Here is a 17,858-nt window from a genome sequence, read left to right as displayed (position 1 = left end):
ATGCGAAGGAAAGTAAATCACACACTCGGCTGAGTAGAAAATTGCCGTGCATCCCAGCGTACCCGCCGCAAATGTCGATTGGGATCCTTGACCTCATTTCTGGCGTGCAACCACTGCCCATTATCCATGAGGATAATCGCTCCCCGCGGCAACATCTCTGGCGTCAGATCCAGGATCTGCTCTTTCGCCGCAGGGCCCAGCAGGACGCTCTTCAGCTCCGCCAAGGCCTTGGCCGCCTCCTCACATAACGGCGTGACAATATCCTCCCGAAACCGGAGTTGCGTCGCCTTGCCATTGGGATTGATCGTGAGCAGATTGCCCACGATCTCCGTCTCACCTTTCGACTTGATAAATTCTGGTGGAACAGTGATGCGATAGTTGGGTGTAAATAGCCACTCCCTGGCAAACGGGGAGAGCAGCGTCAACAGTTGATCAACATTCAGCACAGACAAGGTGCCTCCACCACACATATCTGGTTGGAGAACCTGCAGCGCGAAGAATCTCGGTGGCTCGACTTCATAGCTGCAATCTGTATGCCAGGGAAACTCTTCCGCTGTCTCCGAGCGTGCTCGATGGTTATTACTCTGGAAGGAGTCTGGAGAGGGACGAATATCCCACATCCAGCCGCGGTTGGCGGAGTGGGTGAGTGGGAGGCCATGGCCGTGGTGCTTGTGGAGGTTTAAGAGGAGGTCTTGAATGTAGCTGCTCTTGTCGTCGGGAAAGGCGAGTTGCATGTGCAAAATGCCTTCATTTTGGAGGGTACGGTTGACGGTGCCTAGGTGGGAGGATTCATAGGCGAGGGTTGGGCTGGGGACGGGAATGTAGGGTATTGAGTGGATTGAAGAGATGGATCGGGTGTCTGTCAGTTGGCAGTGAGCATAGTCCGGGAAAATGAGTATACGGGAAATTGCGACATACTGTGTCTGAACAGTTTGGAGCCTTTGGAGGCCATATGAAGAGGGCGTGATAATCGCGACATGATGGCTGCCGCTGGCTTAGGGCAAAGAAAGAAAGTCTGAGCCGAAAGTCAACTGAGACTGAATCTACATTATGAACCCAAAGACCAAAGAAAATTCAACTTTACGGTCCGTATAGGATGGTATTTTAAAAATATGAAAACATTGAAAGAGCTAAAATGATCTACCGGAAAGGGACGAACATCGTCCAAGCGCCCACTTGAAAAAATAGCTTCGCATAAAGGCAGCAATTCAGCTCGCCACGGCCCAATGGAGGACCCACTCCAGCTGAAATATCTTGGGGACATAGGGTCACTTAGCATCCCCGGAGGCCAGCCTCGGAAGACTTCTCCAAAACTCCAAACTCACCTCATTGACTGTCTATACACCATGAAGAAGCCATCCTCTGCTCTACACACCATCCTCCTCCCCTCCACAGCCGGGGAGCAGCATGTCTCACCGCAAGACAGTGATGCGGCGACCCGCCAGGCCCTCATAGACACGCTCCACTGCAACATGCTCAAATGCAGTCCTCCAGAAACCTGGGGGGCTGGCGATATCTACCAAACCTGTTCTCCGCACCCAGTCCTCATCACCCCCGCTCACAAAAGACAGCTGCAATGCCTCAGCGAGGCGTTATCGACGGCGATTGTCGATATCGTAAACCGATGGTGGACGGATGCTGAGGCGAGATTCCCTGAGCGCATGCCAATTGAGCCTTTTGAGGAGGATCTGCTACGGGTATGTCTGTCTCTAGTTGGGAAAGGCTATGCAATTTCTAATCATCTACCCGAGTAGTGGATGGAATCCCAACCGGACAGTGCTATACGTCCCTTTGAAACCTGCACGGGGTCATGCCGACCGGATATGCTGCTCGAGCCGGCAGTCGACGGGGGAATTGAGAATTATCGCATCTGCGAAATCAACGCTCGCTTCTGCATGAATGGGTTTTTGGTTACTGCGTATGGGCAGCAGGCACTGCTTGATATGGGTGTTGGGCGGAATGGACTCAAGGGTGTGACAGATCCAGAGACGGTAAGTTCCAACTGCCTTCATGAAGAGTAAAAAGCTGACGGGATAGGTGAAAAACGGACTGAATAGTCTGTACAATCCCAGTCTACCGTTGCACTTCTGTAAGGGCGAGGAACCTGGGTATGACATTCATCTCTACCGCCACTATGCAAAATCACTTGGGATCCAGGTACGGCTCATTGATCCGGCTGATTTACGTTTACTCGAGTCTCCTACGTCGCCCGGCGGGTATAAATTGTACTGCCTGGCACAGGAGAATGCTGCTGGTACAGTCACCAACGATGTCGGTGAAACCCTCGAAGAAATTCACCAGATCGGATTGGAACTACACCAGAGGGAGCTGGCGAGGATGACGCCCCAAATGCTGCAGCAACTCAGCCTGCGATGCTTCAACGACATGCGCACCATTCTTCTCGTCCACGATAAGCGATTACTCGGCATCATCATCCAAGAGCTCGACAATTTAGTCGCGCGCAACGTACTCACCCCAGAACAGGCCATCATTCTCCAAAGAGGCATCGTTCCCACCATCCTCCCGGGCTCGTCACAACTCTCTCACTTCATCGCAGAATGCCGCAAATCCTCCCTCAAAGACGCCTACATCCTCAAACCCGTCCGCAGCGGCAAAGGAGCCGGCATCCTCTTTGGCGACCAACTCGACCGGGATGATTGGTTGTCGAAACTGGAGGCCATGCGTGACCCTCATCTACAGCGGGGGAAGACGACGTATGTGATACAGCGGCGCATCGAACACAGCCTTTACGAGGTGCTCCTGCGCGAGAGCGAGGGTGTGCAGCGCTACCCACTCATTGGCACTTTCTTGATGGTACATGGCAAGCTCCTGGGCCTCGGGCTATGGAGAAGCGGCCCAGGGCGGATTTGCGCGCTCAGTTTGGGCGGTGGCTGGATCTGTTCGGTGGAGGAGTAGATTGCTTTGCATAGACCTTGCTAGCTGAATGGGACCAAACGATGCATACCCGAATACCATGCCCGACTGGGCTGATCGGCGTAGCGGGTCATGAGCTTTCCAAATAGGTAATATTCGGTTGATAGGTGTATTTAGCCTGCAGAACAAAGTGAATAACTATTACGTGATTAACGAGTTCAAAGTGCCTAGTTACATCATGCAGCTTACCAATGTAGAGCCAAAAAGCAAAGAAAATACGGTGTAACTCGTTTCCAAACGCATGCATCAAACGGATAGTACTTCACTGAGTAAGGGATCTTGAAAGTGTGATCCCAGGCTCCCAGCCCTGGGATCACAAAAGTCAACCTTGAAAAAGTCAAAATAAAGATAGACGGGAAGCCCATTAGCCGACAAGCTTCCGGATCCCAACCTTCACCGCAATAAGAATCAGCTAGGGCTTTCCTTACTGTGGAGACTGCAGCGACTTACCTTCGATAGCCTGAAGTGGCTTGATGAGGGATCTCGGTGGATCTACATCCCTTCGGCCCTACCTACAGTAGCGCCCCAAGTGGGCTGTATGAGCTAGCGCACTCCATGCGACCAATCAGCATTAGATCTCAGATCACGGCACCTGCACTTCAGCTCCCCTTTTTATGTGGAGTTGCCCTGCACTTGGGATTTCCAATCCATTCCATTAGGTAAGAGAAGGGATTCTCTCTGCACGCGGACGAAGCAATGCATACTCCGTAGTTAGGAATCAATAAATTGAGCCATTTGTCACGGCGGTCCTATTCGGGTGCTTGCATGAGGACCCTCAGGCGATGGAGGGACCCACAATTTTGCGATCTTGGTCTGATCTTGGCTTGATCTTGGGACGATCTGTGGGGAACCCGATCTTCATTGTTTGGCACCTCGGCTATCGTCTGATCGGCTAAGACCGGGAATTGGTATTTTATTCCCATGTCTCCGCAGAACATTGTCAGATCGAGAGGGTCTTCACAGTCTCACAGACCTGGAAACCTCCCACCTCCTTGGGTTAGATCTGTCATCTGAGTCGGAAAATCTGAGTGGGTTCATGGTGGGTTTGGGTTTGGCCAATCGGACCTAGAAGGCAATGGGTGAAAAATGTCACCCGTGACTCAATCCACCTAACTATTGAGCTGGAGTGCTGAATGAAGCTGATCTCTATGCAAATTACTAGCGCATTACTGTCGATGGGTCTGCACAGTGGTGTTCGATTAGTTTGAAAATGTTATTAAGGTCTAAAACTAAACACCTCTGAATGTCCGTGGCGCGAGTTTCTATATTCAAAGTCCAAAGCTCAAAATGGATGCCGATTGTTATTCTCTCTCCGATGTGCTGGCCATTGCCAGTGTTCATCCCTTCTACTCTGACGCTGTCTATCCTCCTACTCGTGAGGAATTGCCCTCTGTTCTCGCCAAGGCAAGGGAATCAAGCAATGGCGGATTGTTATCTTTCCCTCTAACCCACAAAGAGCAACTGTACTGCATCTCGTCCATCCACCTCCATTGTTCTCTGCTGACTGTCCAGATATTCACAAATCGCACGCCTCACCCTCGATAAAGACCCGCGCAATGGCTACCGACGTGGCACGTACATCAGCACAACAGGTGGAGGTTCAGGAGGACCGCCTATGGTCTTTGCGACTGATTCAACTGAAACTCGTAAGCAGCGCGCCGTGTTTGGTTCATTTATGCGGTCCTGCGGGGTTCTTGGTCCTGGTGACTGGATATGCACAATGCACGTAGTAGGGAATCTCTACCGGTGTGTTTTCGATCTGATTTGGGGTGGTTAATCCTTCATGGCTAATATCAGCCAGAGCCCTTGACCTCATGACAGAGGTGTTTGAAGCCTCCGGCGCCACAGTCCTCTGCGCGGGAAACGAAATGTCCCTTGAAAAGGTGGCTCAGACGCTTACCCAATTCGGCGTCAACGCTGTCGCCGGCGATGCAGGGCAGTTGGTCCAGCTGGCGCAATACGTTTCCGGTCTGCCGGACGCACAAAATCACACGCTGCAGACGCAGGTCACCAAAGCGCTGTACACCTCGGAGCCTATGACACCCGCACAACGCAGTTTCCTGAAATCCGTCTTCCCCAACCTCGTTATCTCCTCTGTGATTGGCAGTGCAGAGGCCGGCCCGTGGGGTATTGCAACAGGCGAGATGACCGAGAGCGCGTCGCAGCACAATTACGAAGACTTTTTATATGACGATCGTCTCATCCATCTGGAAATCCTCCCCTCTTCAATTCTCGACCCAGACCACACAGATAATACCACGACTGCGCCTGTTCCGGACGGTGAAAAGGGCCTCGTGGTGCAAACCTCCCTACAACGTCTGCGTAACCCTCTTGTACGCTACATTTGCGGCGATGTTGCCTCCTTTCACCCCCTCCCCGCATCCATCCAGTCCCAACTAACGCCCGAAGATGCATCGCACTTCCGTGTCGCGCGCGTCTACGGCCGTGACCGAAACATCAGCTTCGACTGGTATGGGGAATACTTTGAGTTTCCAGTCGTGCAGCGCTTGTTCCAGACCGAGTCCTGGGGCATTTTGCAGTACCAGATCATTCGGCGGTATCGCGAGGCGGACACGCAGGAGATTAGCGTTGTGCTTGAAATTCGTCTGCTGCGAGACTCGAGAGCTGAAAAGATCAGTGATTTGGAGTTAACGCGGAGAATTGAGACCTTCTTCCAGGTATTCCAGTGCAACGAGGATCTGTTTGAGCTCAAGCTGTTGCCTGACTCTAGCGGGTTTATGCGCAGTACGACGGGTAGGAAGGTGATGAATTTTGTCGACTTGACTAGGAAGTGAATAGAGGAACGGGCTAGTCCGTAGAGAAGGCAGAATAGAATGTTCACAGTCAGCCAGCCACCAGAATTAAGCTAAGATGATCTGCTCTGGTATTTCAATAGTGTGTTTTTTTGAAATATGATTTGTACCAAACCGATTGAGCTGGACCCCCTGGGCCACTGTCAACAAGAGCTGAAACCAATCTTGATTTCCATTAGCAACCAGAGGGCTAATAAACAGCGGTCTGCCCCTTATGAAAGCTCTACTGAGCTGTTGGCGTCTCCTCAATTGCTCATTCTTGCTAGAACACTCACGATGCAGACCCAGCTGGGCTTTCCAAATGACCCCATTTTCGACCAGCTTCGCAGGCTGGCCAAGCAGTCGCCGGGCGTGTTATTCCACGATGAATATGACGTTGATGCAAGATATGGCGACTTGATCCATGATATTATCCACCTGCGGGAGGTCCTGCGAGAGCAGCTCCCGAGTGCTTCATTCGACGAGCAGGGTTGTCTGCGAGAGGATGCCAGATCAATTGCATTTCTGGCCTATAGTGGATATAGCTTTATTATCAGCTTCTTTGCCATTGTGGCTTTGGGGGGTATATGTGTGCCTCTATGTAAGTCTTTGTCTATCGGTTTAGTCTGATAATATGGTACTAAACCACGATAGCAACGGGGCTAAATCCGGACGAGGCGCTGTACCTTCTGAAAAAGGTCAAGGCAGCCTATATCTTGACTGAGGAGAGAACGGTTGACATGGCCACGACTTTCACAGAACATGCCCGAAATGAGGGCCAAAGGGCGACTTTGATCACCCTCACAAGAGCGGATCCCACGATAGCGACCACCTCCAACTCGACAGAACTCGAGATCAACCAGGAGCTGACCTTCCCAGAAACAGCTGGCTGCCTGATTCTATTCACATCCGGCACAACTGGGCCCCCAAAGGGTGTTGTTCTCCCCAGGAAGATGTTCCATTTCGAAGAAGATATAACACCCGCAACGCTCTATCTCGCATCCTGTCCCCCGCACTGGGTAGGCGGAACAGGACTGATCGACAGTGTGCTTATCGGTGAAAACCTGCATATGCTGAAGAGTGAAGCCCCTCCTGCCCGGTTCTGGGAAGTGCTGAGGGAAGGAAGAGCCACAGAAATGGCCATCTCCCCGACGATGCTGAGACGTTTGATGGAGTACTACCAGGACAATATCAGCCATCTTGCGGCTGAACAACGGAATGAATATATCGACGGGGCGAAGAAGCTGGAGCGGGTGATTGTGAGCGGCTCGATGCTGAATCCGTCCACTTGGCGCTTCTTTGCTGATTTGACCGGTATGCCCATCATCAACGGGTACGGGATTACTGAGATGGGTGGAGGTGTCATTATCAACCCCCCTGGTTCAGTCTATGAGCAGGTGTGTGTATGGTATTCTTCCCATCTCTAATGCCTGCTAACATCATCAGGGCTATATCGGTAAAGTCATCCCCGGGAGAACTCTAAAGCTGTCCCACGGTGACCATGGGGAAATCCTCGTCAAAAGCCCAATCAGGTTCTCTCAGTAAGACCATCTCCCATCTCCTAGCCATCTCACTTACACGGAACAGTTACATTGGCGATGAAGCAGCCACTCGTGCCGCCTTTGACGAGGAGGGATTCTACAAAACAGGCGATCAAGCCCACCGCGTCGGTGACGATTATTATTTCGACGGAAGGATTTCATCCGACTGTACGGTATTCCCATACCCCCTGTCCTCATGGGAGTAGCTAACCAGAACAGTTGTTCGCTTCCACGAATACACGATATCCATTCCCGAGCTAGAGAGACTACTCCTGGAGCTCCCATATATCGCCGAAGCGCACGTCCTTCCAGTCAAAGACCACGGAGCCGGCGGGTTAGTAGCCGCTCTTGTGCGGCTTCAAAAGGTAGAGGGTAACAGCATTACCCTGAAGCGGATACGCGACGACCTCGCTGCGACAAACTTGGCTTCGTACAAGTTGCCTACCCTCTTGCGGGTTCTTCAGAACGAGGGACAAGTCCCGTTGACGCCGTCTGAGAAGGTGTTGAAGAGGGAGTGTCTCCGCAAGTTCTTCCAGATCTCCGAGTATATACCGGATCCATATGCCGTGGAAGGTGTCGAGTACTGGGGGAATCAGCTTGATCTGACTGCTTCGTCACGCGTGTTTGACTGGGGAGGTTTGTGAGCTGTCAGGCCGCAGGCGGATAGCTTCTCCGCCTGGCAGAATCTGCAGTTCCGGCCAAGTCATCTTATTCAATCCTTCTACATACTGTCACTGTATGTTCAAAATATTTAGACAATAACATGTTTAGCAGGAAGACGAAGGCCCTTTTATCTTTTTGTCCTCTTTGCTTTACTTCCTGTACTCACTGTGTCCAGGCTCATCTCAAGTCACAGAGTGTAAGGTTGATCAACGCTAGTTAGGTTTCCGTCCGGGCTTACTGCTAGGTCTGGAGGAGAAGCTTAAGTAGGAACGGTTAATATGGCCGGCAGCCCCTCCATCATTTACCATCGGCAGAGCCGGAGTTAAGCAAAGTTGGTCTTTTCACGGGAAAATAGAATCCGCCTGGGCCGCGGAGATGACAAATTCGCCGATCCATCCCCACGATTTCGGTCACCGGTAGACATTTCTGATGAAGTTGCGTGCTCTAACTCTTCATGGTATTGTATTGAATATGATACACCCGGAGATTTGGCAATTAGTGATGTTATGAGATAATGAGGTTTGTCACTTCAAGCAGTACACAGTAGTTCTGCTAGTTCTGCTCTCGATATGCATGATCAATGTACATCAATGTACATGCGGAGCAGAAAGCTGGCTATTCAAGTACAGGATAATGCACAGTACAATAGACTTGTGAAAACGCCAGTCTACCAGTCGGTTCAATTCAATTCAGCCTGTTCAGGCAGTGTGAATCCACCTGATAAGTGAGCTGCATTTCTTATCGGTTATCAGATGACCACCCTTTTTTTTGTACCCTCTCCATGGACCATACACAGTATAAGGATAATTGGACTGAGTTATCACTGAAATGTCATTGTGGACCGGGAGCGACATGAGGTCGTACAAGCTTGATGACTCCGATGTACCAACCCGAGACCGAGGCCGAGCCCGATCCTAGGATATAATTAACGATAATCTGCGCGGGGTCATGATCATAAATCACTAAGTCAGACCGGACCTGTGAGATCCGAACGAAATTCAAAGTCAAGTGAAGATCAGAGTAAAGGTTTACATAGTAGGATAGGCAATTTGCGAGGCTACGAGTAGGTAAATAACTACGGAGTACATAAAATTAGTAGAGAAAAACAGGAAAGACAAATAATCGTCATAGTTAAGGCAAAAAAAGCGGTTTAATACATTGAAGTCATAAATCTTACCATACCCAGGCCCCACCAAAAGCTGTGAGAGAGTGACTTCCTCTTTAAAAAAAGTACTCCGCCGGATCCTGTTACTCCGTAGCCTCCAACAATCTTCTCCTCTTCTTTTTTTTACCCCCTCAATTCCATTTTACCTCTTCATCTTTGTGTATTCAAGCGGTCGGAGCAAGAATGACTACGATCAATCATGGCGATGAGCGCCAGAATGCTGGGTGAGTTTTCCACCTCCCCCTCCTGCGTCTCTGACATCACTCCCCCTCCGCGGGAGCCCACCGACCTCATCCATTTCAACCTCAATTTGTCCTGCCTAGGGGACTCGATCTTGCACTACATCTCGATATTCTTCAATTCTGTCTCTGAAGCTCTCAATATATTTTTCCTGCGCAGAGAGCTCCCCCAGCCCAGCCCCTCAATTGCCCCGTCAACTACGAATTCAGCCTCGGTCAATTTCAGACAACTAACAATGGATATCGCATTCAGCACCATCGAACTTAAGGATGATACCATCATCGTGGTACTAGGCGCATCGGGTGATTTGGCGAAGAAGAAGACTGTTCGTATCCCCTCCCGCTCGGATGTGATGACTTCATATACTAACTATTGCATAGTTCCCTGCACTCTTCGGCCTTGTATGTGCTTTAATCTACTAATCATTCCCCGTTCAGTCGACTAACACTCTGCAATAGTTCCGCAACAAATTCCTCCCCAAGGATATTCAGATCGTCGGCTATGCGCGGACAAAGATGGACCATGACGAATACCTTAAGCGCGTCCGCTCGTACATCAAGGTTCCCACAAAGGAGATCGAGGAGCAATTAGACCAATTCTGCAAGATGTGCACCTACGTCTCCGGCCAATATGACCAGGATGATTCCTTCATCAACTTGAACAAGCACCTCGAGGGTATCGAGAAGGACCGTCAAAGCAAGGAGCAAAACCGCGTGTTCTACATGGCTTTGCCACCCAGTGTGTTTATTACCGTGTCCGAGCAGCTGAAGCGCAACTGCTACCCCAAGAGCGGTCTCGCTCGCATTATTGTGAGTTCCTCCGAGCAGCTGAGCCAGACTGAGCCTCATATTGATATTTCTTTCTTTCCTCCTAGGTCGAGAAACCCTTCGGTAAAGACCTTCAGAGCTCGCGCGACCTCCAGAAGGCTCTCGAGCCCAACTGGAAGGAGGAGGAGATCTTCCGTATCGACCACTACCTCGGTAAGGAGATGGTCAAGAACATCTTGATTCTGCGATTCGGCAACGAGTTCTTCAACGCTACGTGGAACCGCCACCACATCGATAACATTCAAGTATGGGATCCAATCGGTTCATCCCAGTATTCAGCTGCTGACACCAGGTATAGATCACATTCAAGGAGCCGTTCGGTACCGAGGGTCGTGGTGGCTACTTCGATGAGTTCGGTATAATCCGTGATGTTATGCAGAACCGTACGTATATTTCAACACCGTCGGCTAGATCCGGATCGTTCTGACCATTTTATAGACCTTCTGCAGGTCCTTACCTTGCTCGCCATGGAGCGTCCTATCTCTTTCTCATCCGAGGATATCCGTGACGAGAAGGTACGTGTTTTGCGCGCCATGGACGCCATTGAGCCCAAGAACGTCATCATTGGCCAGTACGGCCGCTCCCTCGACGGCAGCAAGCCCGGTTACATGGAGGACGATACCGTGCCCAAGGAGTCGCGTTGCCCGACTTTCTGCGCACTGGTTGCTTACATTAAGAACGAGCGGTGGGACGGTGTCCCCTTCATCCTGAAGGCTGGAAAGGCCCTGAACGAACAGAAGACCGAGGTCCGCATCCAATTCAAGGATGTGACTTCTGGTATCTTCAAGGACATCCCCCGTAACGAGCTCGTCATCCGTGTGCAGCCCAACGAGTCCGTCTACATCAAGATGAACTCTAAACTGCCCGGTCTCTCCATGCAGACGGTGGTCACCGAGCTGGACTTGACCTACCGCCGCCGCTTCTCCGACCTTAAGATCCCTGAGGCCTACGAGTCCTTGATTCTGGACGCCTTCAAGGGTGATCACTCCAACTTTGTTCGTGACGACGAGTTGGACGCCAGCTGGCGCATCTTCTCTCCCCTCCTGCACTACCTGGATGACAACAAGGAGATCATCCCCATGGAATACCCTTACGGTGAGTCGCTCCGCTTTCCTTCAACCCTGAGTCATAGCTAATTTACTTCTTCCCAGGCTCCCGTGGACCCGCCGTCCTTGATGACTTCACTGCTTCATATGGGTACAAGTTCAGCGACGCCGCTGGCTACCAATGGCCAGTGACTACCTCAGCCCCCAACCGGTTGTAGGTGCTCGGGATATAGCTGTTTACGATGATTATGGGAAGCGGATCGGATATGGAAAGGAATGCAATCTTTATTTTCCGACTTAGGTTGGTGGTCGGCCAGCAGGAGTCGTGTCATATTGTGATACTTAGGTTTTCCAAACCAATTCTATATCAGGATTGGATGAAATGCAAGCAATGAAAAGAAATTTACGCTTTTATTTTTTGGCTCTGTCTGTGGTGGTTTTACTTCAGATTAGCCTGCCATTGATCAATGGGTGATGATCTGATGATCTTGTTCACAAACTAATGCAAAGTGACTTCACATTGGTTCTACGTAATGACGAGGAAAAGCGGTTTACTAGCCTTTAGCCTTGAACGACTCAAGCTTTTGATAAATCGGGGATTTCCCGATTGCATGTGAGCCCGGGGTTAGACCGATACATCATTACTGTGTATGGCAATGCGCTCCTTTACTGTGTAGGTATCGGCTACTGTGTAAGCATCGGGCCGTCGGCTAAGTGCTCACAGTTCACAAAATGGCCCTGTTATCGTGCAAACCTGCAAATCCAACTTCCTTGATCCTTCTCATCAGGATTCACGGCTACAGTAAGTAATCAGTGATGTCACAAGCACTCACTGAACGCACATTGGACCTCACTGTTCAATCATGTGATGTCACTAGCTGAGGGCTTAGGGCTAAGAGTCAGGGGTATTTAGTTTCAGTTCGTCTCATAGAACTTCCTACCTCCTACATCTTCTCTTGGAAAGTGCTCTCGCAGAAATCGCGTTGCAACCTTGCCGATTCCATTTCAAGAATCACGACGCCCTCCTAGACTATAAGCTGCAAGCAATGTTGAAAGCCTAGAGAAGCAGAACAATGATCTGCGACCGAACAAAAAATTGGAAGTCTAAGACTCCGTCTTACCCACGGAGTCTTAGACTTCTAGTTTTTGGTTCGGTCGCAGATGATGGTCCTGGCTTCTCCTAAGGTTTTCAGTATTGCCTGCAGCTTCTGGGATAGCCTCTAGTATCAGGGCCTCATGATTCTTCACATGGAACCAGCGCAGGTGATGCCATCGAAGAGCTTCCTGGGGTCTAGTCCTAGAGCTAACTAGTAGTATCATTGTCCAGAGCACGGAGTAGAAAGATTATCTTCGCTGCTGGCTAGGCTGCTAAACTGAAACATCGAGGGTGAGCAATAACTGACATACCTCTATTAGCAGCGCCAATAACTGTAACTATGAGATACTTAATCGTAACGACCTACGGACTGAGACTGGCGTCTAAAAAGTTGGATGAAGCTAACGCTCAGCAACAGAGGCTGGGGGTCCGGGCCCCGGGGGGGCGCCAAAGCCCCCCTGCCCCCTGATAACCTTATGCTGACCTTGATTGTCTCTAGGCACGAGATTTGGAGTCTTGGACACAGAGTCGCCTTCCATCAATATCTCCCAATGTCCTACGGAGTACTCCGTACATAGTACACAGTAGTCAAGCAATCCCAACCCATACTAGGGCTCTGCCTATCCCCTGTTTCTATAATTGGCATTCAGGGATCCCATCCCGGTCTGAGTTACGTCATCAAAAGTGACCAATCAGCGCCAACAGCGTTCACCCTCACCGCTGACATAAGGCTGAGCTCCTGCAGGACTGCAAACAGTCAAGAAGTCTTGTATCGTGAAATGAATTCGTGTCAATTGGAAAACAGCGCCGTATACAGACATCAATCAAAAGCCCGGTCCGGGCCAGCCATGTCAAGACCAAAAAAGTCCGGACTCGGTATATGGAAAAGGGCGGGTCTCCACAAAATTAAAATGAATCAATAAGGCCGGGGGCCCGCATAGAGGCGCTCAGGCCAATACGGATTTTCTTCCTTTCTTCGACCAGTACAGCCACTCTCTTTCACTTAGAATTTCTGATAGACAATCCAAACCTCCCTGACCAGCGCGAGCGCCAGCACCTTCTCATTGCTAGCCTCCATCGCGACGGGACCCTCCGTCCGACGCGACGAAACTCCGAAGGCACCGTGCGCGATTTCGGCCCCCGCGAGCTCTAGTCCCAGCGTCTCCCGAAGGCACGCGACACCTTTTCCGAAGCCATAAAACACACATCGGACTCTCTTTGGATACTCGACAGTCATACCCGATCTGCTGGACTGTACCCTTTGTGTCCAGTACGAATTGCGCATCTAGACACACCTGGACTTAGTGGACCTTTTGGACTTGGTGGTCCGGCTGCTAGGCTCCTACGTTTTTTTTTTCTACGAATTAGGCTGTGGATGTGAAGGACACTGAGCGCATGAAAGTTAGCAGGCGGATATTCAGCAATGCCGCAGGCTGCGAGGTGGGCGGGGACGCCGTCTATCAAGGGTCGGAATGAGTCCACGAGGATGGCGCTTTTGACGTTTAGTCTACTGGGACTGCAGTGCGTATTTCTTCCCTGGCGCTGTACCTCGGAGGCAATGGAGGAACTGGAACTCCGGGGATAACCTTTGTATGTCCATGGCTGACTCCGTTTGAGTTTAGGTTCACGTGGGGCACTGAGATGACCTGTAAGCGCAATCTACTTCGATCCCTTTGAGGCGTCTTTGCTAACGTGGTTTAGACTGCACGCCTTACCTTCTTCAGCTCGGTTTGACGAAGTCTAAGACTTCGTTGGTGTGGATTGCTGGTCCGTTGTCTGGATTGATCATCCAGCCACTTATTGGCGTTATTGCGGATCGGTCACGGTCGAAATGGGGTCGGCGCAGACCTTTCATGGTCTTTGGGTCGCTGGTCGTCGCTTTTTGTCTGATTGTTCTTGGCTGGACGTCGGAGATTGTTGGGTTATTCGTTAAGGATCCGGAAAAGGTATGTATTTGAAGGTCTATTGGTATTATGGGAACTAATATTGACGTTCAACAGGCGAAGAATGGCACGATTGCGCTGGCCGTCTTGAGTATCTATGCGGTGGACTTCTCCATCAACGTTGGTAAGTGGCTGCCTCTTCCTGGTCTCAATGGATGAAGCTCACACTATTCTAGTACAAGCATGTTGTCGCAGTCTGATTGTGGATACATTGCCTATTCCATCGCAGCAAGCTGGATCCGCCTGGGGTATGGTTTGTCCCTTTCGCCTCAACCCGAGCAAGGCTAACATATGGTATAGCTGGGAGAATGTGTGCCATCGGTCAGCTCTTTGCATATATTGTCGGCGCAATTAATACCGTCAGCATCTTCGGCACCTTCCTAGGAGATACGCAGTTCAAGCAGATGACAGTGATCGCTGCTATGTTATTAGTGTTTGCCGTCGCAGTCACCTCATATTCAGTCCGAGAGCGAGTTCTGATCACAGCACGGTGCGTTCATCTTGCAATCGATATCATTTCCATCGACTAACTTTTTCGTGATCGTAGGGATGATGGAAAATCCGGCGCTATCCAAGTCCTCTCTCAGCTGTTCAAAACCACCTTTGAATTGCCCCCTCGCATCCAAGCAATCTGCTGGGCTCAATTCTGGGCGTGGATTGGTATGACAATGATCTACCCCTACTTTAAACAACGACACTAACATCAACCAGGCTGGTTCCCCTTCCTCTTCTACAGCACGACCTGGGTCGGCGAAACCTACTTCCGCTACGAAGTCCCAAAAGACGACATGGCCAAATCAACCGATATGCTCGGCGAAGTCGGCCGCGTAGGCAGTCTCTCACTAACAGTCTTCTCATCCATAACATTCCTCAGCTCCGTCCTCCTCCCCTTCTGCATCCAGTCCCCAGACACCAAGCGCACAAAATTCACCCCCCGACCACCACCCGGGTTCGCCGGCGTCCTCAAAGCCATCACCTCTGTCCGCCCCGACCTCCAGACCGCCTGGCTAATCTCGCAAATAATGTTCGCCGCAACCATGATCTTCGCGCCACTAGCCCACTCCCGCAGCTTCGCAACCTTCCTCGTCGCAGTCTGCGGCATCCCCTGGGCAATCAGCGGCTGGGCCCCCTTCGCCTTCATGGGCGTCGAAATAAACCGACTAACCATGGGCGGCTATTCCCCCGCCGTGCCCGCCTCCCGCTCCGGCGTGACGATGATCACATCCGCCAGTCTGCGCAACGCAGCCTCTGACAACGAGCTCGATGTCCTCAGGCTGAACCACCGGGATGATTCCTTCGACAGCGACACAGATGAAGAAGATCCCTCGTCTAATATCCCGTCAACCGGTGAATTGGCTGGTATCTATCTCGGCGTGCTGAACGTGTATACCACGCTACCCCAGTTCGTGGGCACGTTCATCAGCTGGATTGTTTTCAGTATTCTGGAACCGGGCAAGGAGCCGGCGCCGGATAAACCGGATGATACGCAGTGGATGAACCTCGATAAGGATCGGCCGAATGCTATTGCCATTTGTTTGTTTATTGGGGCTATCAGTGCGCTTGTGGCGGCTGAGGCTACGAGGCGTTTGAGGTATATACTTTGAGTGGAAGCTGTAATATCACGATCGTTGCGATGAACTGTTTGATTTTCTGCTCGATACCCGATTGCATACGAGCGTGTCTGACTTGGGATTCATGTTTGTTTCTTGTGTACAGAGAGAGAGAAAGAGAGCATATACCTAATGTACAGTACTGGAATCTGTGTATCACCTACACTCTTCGACTCTTCAACCCTAAAAGTCATGAGCTGGTCTACACACGGGCAATAATGAACCTTCTACCTAGATCTTCTAGACCTGCCGATTACAACCTAATGCCATGGTCGAACTTTGTATCTTCCATCTAATGACATCATTCCATATTTGCGATCTGCCCATCCCGAGGTCGATCAGCTACGCCGTTCCTTATCTCCGTGAGCCCGTAGTCCGTACATACTCCGGTAGCTCTACACGAGGGCTCTATTCTCCAAGCAATCTAATTGGCTCGATCCAATGATGAATCAACCAAGTGACGAGATTGTGATATAGTGACGCTGATCCATTCCCAAAACACCGGAAACGGAGATCATCAAGTGTGGTACATAAAAGGCATTCCATTGCCCCTCAAGCAGTTGAATTCATATCAATCTCATTCTCCAATCCTGCAGTCTCCCACATCTACAATTCCATCCTATATTCAATAACCACCAAAACCAGCAAAAATGACTCCAAAAGTCCTCGTCGTTCTCACCTCCTACAACAAGCTTCCCAACGGTAACCCATCCGGCTGGTATCTGGTACGTAGCTCCATCTAACCCCAGCTCCAATTCACATAACCACCCCCCAAAACCCTCACTAACAAGTAAACACAGCCCGAATTCGCCCACCCCCACGAAGTCCTCCACAACAAAGTCTCCCTAACAATCGCCTCCCCAAATGGCGGCGAAGCCCCCCTCGACCCAGCCTCCGTAAAGGCCTTCGAATCAGACGCAGTTTCCCAAACCTTCCTAAAAGAGCAAAAGACGCTATGGACAAACACCCACAAACTATCCGACATGGTCTCCCGCGTGAACGAATTCGACGCCATCTTCTACGTCGGCGGCCACGGCCCCATGTTCGATCTAACCAACGATCAATCCTCTCTGGCCCTCATCCAGGCTTTCGCGGCAGCCGGTAAGATCGTCTCGGCTGTCTGCCATGGCCCCTGTGTGCTGCTGCATGCGACTGCGCCGTCCGGTGAGAAGCTTATTCACGGTGTTTCGGTGACGGGCTTCTCGAATGCGGAGGAGGATCAGACGGGCCTTTCGAAGGAGATGCCGTTTATGCTTGAGACGGAGCTGGGTAGGGTTACGGGCGGCAAGTATGTTAAGGCTAAGGAGCCTTGGGGGAGATGGTTGTTGTTGGTAAGGCGGCTGGGACGGGGTCGACGATTATTACCGGGCAGAATCCGGCTTCGGCGAAGGGGGTTGGGGAGGCGATTCTTAAGGCTTTGAAGGTTTAGGTGTTCTTTGTTTTGGTATAATCCATGGAAATGGGAAGTGAGAATGTGGGTGTTGCGGCTATAGCTACTTTCTCTGGTTTCTAATGTTGGAGGATGAAGTCGAGGAGTTCAGCATGTAGAGTAGCAGCACACTACTTCCAAATTTCAAAAAGTACGTTCCATATTGGCAGCGAAATCAGAATCAATAACAGCAAAAGGGGAATAGAGCAAAGTGACAGAAAAAAAGAAAAAAGCAGATAGCCCAAAGTCAGTAGATGGGGAGAAAGAAATCAGGACAGAGGATATTTATCACAGTCGGGACGAAGATCGGCGACAGGGCCAGAAACACACTTTGAACATGAAATAAGAAAAGGTAAAAAAGAGGCATAGATGTCAATAACAAAATCCATCAATCGTATCGCGATATTCGTCAGTCTGCCCATTCCAAGGTGTGGACATGGGGACCTTTGGGTCACTCATCAGACCGCGCTCAATAAACAGACACGACTAACGGCTGGTCGGGAGAAGGGTATACAATTAAAACAAAAGGTACATCCTGGATCATCAGAGCGAATGCGAGAGCCAGGGAGAAT

The 17,858-nt window shown here is 50.7% G+C and overlaps 8 protein-coding genes across 8 annotated transcripts; 6 read left to right on the top strand and 2 right to left on the bottom strand.

Annotated features, from left to right (window-relative positions):
• Window positions 1-17: 17 nt before the first annotated feature.
• Window positions 18-952, bottom strand: N7515_008065 (uncharacterized protein; the record flags this gene model as incomplete). Its single annotated transcript, XM_056668809.1, has 2 exons — window positions 18-859; window positions 919-952. The coding sequence occupies 2 exons, from the start codon at window positions 950-952 to the stop codon at window positions 18-20; spliced, it is 876 nt and encodes a 291-aa protein (XP_056518639.1).
• A 274-nt stretch (window positions 953-1,226) lies between these two features.
• Window positions 1,227-2,916, top strand: N7515_008064 (uncharacterized protein; the record flags this gene model as incomplete). Its single annotated transcript, XM_056668808.1, has 3 exons — window positions 1,227-1,697; window positions 1,755-1,991; window positions 2,038-2,916. 3 exons carry the CDS (start codon window positions 1,227-1,229, stop codon window positions 2,914-2,916), a joined length of 1,587 nt encoding a protein of 528 aa, XP_056518638.1.
• A 1,305-nt stretch (window positions 2,917-4,221) lies between these two features.
• N7515_008063 (uncharacterized protein) lies at window positions 4,222-5,729 on the top strand (the record flags this gene model as incomplete). The annotated part of the gene is made up of 3 exons (XM_056668807.1): window positions 4,222-4,397; window positions 4,447-4,680; window positions 4,736-5,729. The coding sequence occupies 3 exons, from the start codon at window positions 4,222-4,224 to the stop codon at window positions 5,727-5,729; spliced, it is 1,404 nt and encodes a 467-aa protein (XP_056518637.1).
• Window positions 5,730-6,023: 294 nt separating this feature from the next.
• On the top strand, window positions 6,024-7,911 carry N7515_008062 (class I adenylate-forming enzyme family protein; the record flags this gene model as incomplete). The annotated part of the gene is made up of 5 exons (XM_056668806.1): window positions 6,024-6,327; window positions 6,381-7,123; window positions 7,173-7,267; window positions 7,314-7,435; window positions 7,487-7,911. 5 exons carry the CDS (start codon window positions 6,024-6,026, stop codon window positions 7,909-7,911), a joined length of 1,689 nt encoding a protein of 562 aa, XP_056518636.1.
• Window positions 7,912-9,570: 1,659 nt separating this feature from the next.
• On the top strand, window positions 9,571-11,426 carry N7515_008061 (glucose-6-phosphate dehydrogenase; the record flags this gene model as incomplete). The annotated part of the gene is made up of 7 exons (XM_056668805.1): window positions 9,571-9,660; window positions 9,716-9,736; window positions 9,794-10,144; window positions 10,210-10,407; window positions 10,461-10,545; window positions 10,601-11,257; window positions 11,314-11,426. The coding sequence occupies 7 exons, from the start codon at window positions 9,571-9,573 to the stop codon at window positions 11,424-11,426; spliced, it is 1,515 nt and encodes a 504-aa protein (XP_056518635.1).
• Window positions 11,427-13,307: 1,881 nt separating this feature from the next.
• Window positions 13,308-13,541, bottom strand: N7515_008060 (uncharacterized protein; the record flags this gene model as incomplete). Its single annotated transcript, XM_056668804.1, has 1 exon — window positions 13,308-13,541. The coding sequence occupies one exon, from the start codon at window positions 13,539-13,541 to the stop codon at window positions 13,308-13,310; it is 234 nt and encodes a 77-aa protein (XP_056518634.1).
• A 186-nt stretch (window positions 13,542-13,727) lies between these two features.
• N7515_008059 (putative sucrose transporter) lies at window positions 13,728-15,851 on the top strand (the record flags this gene model as incomplete). The annotated part of the gene is made up of 8 exons (XM_056668803.1): window positions 13,728-13,825; window positions 13,927-13,952; window positions 14,006-14,250; window positions 14,305-14,371; window positions 14,424-14,495; window positions 14,548-14,737; window positions 14,795-14,907; window positions 14,959-15,851. The coding sequence occupies 8 exons, from the start codon at window positions 13,728-13,730 to the stop codon at window positions 15,849-15,851; spliced, it is 1,704 nt and encodes a 567-aa protein (XP_056518633.1).
• A 656-nt stretch (window positions 15,852-16,507) lies between these two features.
• Window positions 16,508-17,278, top strand: N7515_008058 (ThiJ/PfpI family protein; the record flags this gene model as incomplete). Its single annotated transcript, XM_056668802.1, has 2 exons — window positions 16,508-16,582; window positions 16,658-17,278. 2 exons carry the CDS (start codon window positions 16,508-16,510, stop codon window positions 17,276-17,278), a joined length of 696 nt encoding a protein of 231 aa, XP_056518632.1.
• Between the last annotated feature and the right edge of the window lie 580 nt (window positions 17,279-17,858).

This window comes from Penicillium bovifimosum, assembly GCF_028826915.1.
Source record: "Penicillium bovifimosum strain IBT 22155 chromosome Unknown utg000006l_segment0_segment0, whole genome shotgun sequence".
Lineage (NCBI taxonomy): Eukaryota > Fungi > Ascomycota > Eurotiomycetes > Eurotiales > Aspergillaceae > Penicillium > Penicillium bovifimosum.
Note: the sequence above shows the minus strand (reverse complement) of the source record. Positions and strands in the feature narration are given on the sequence as shown.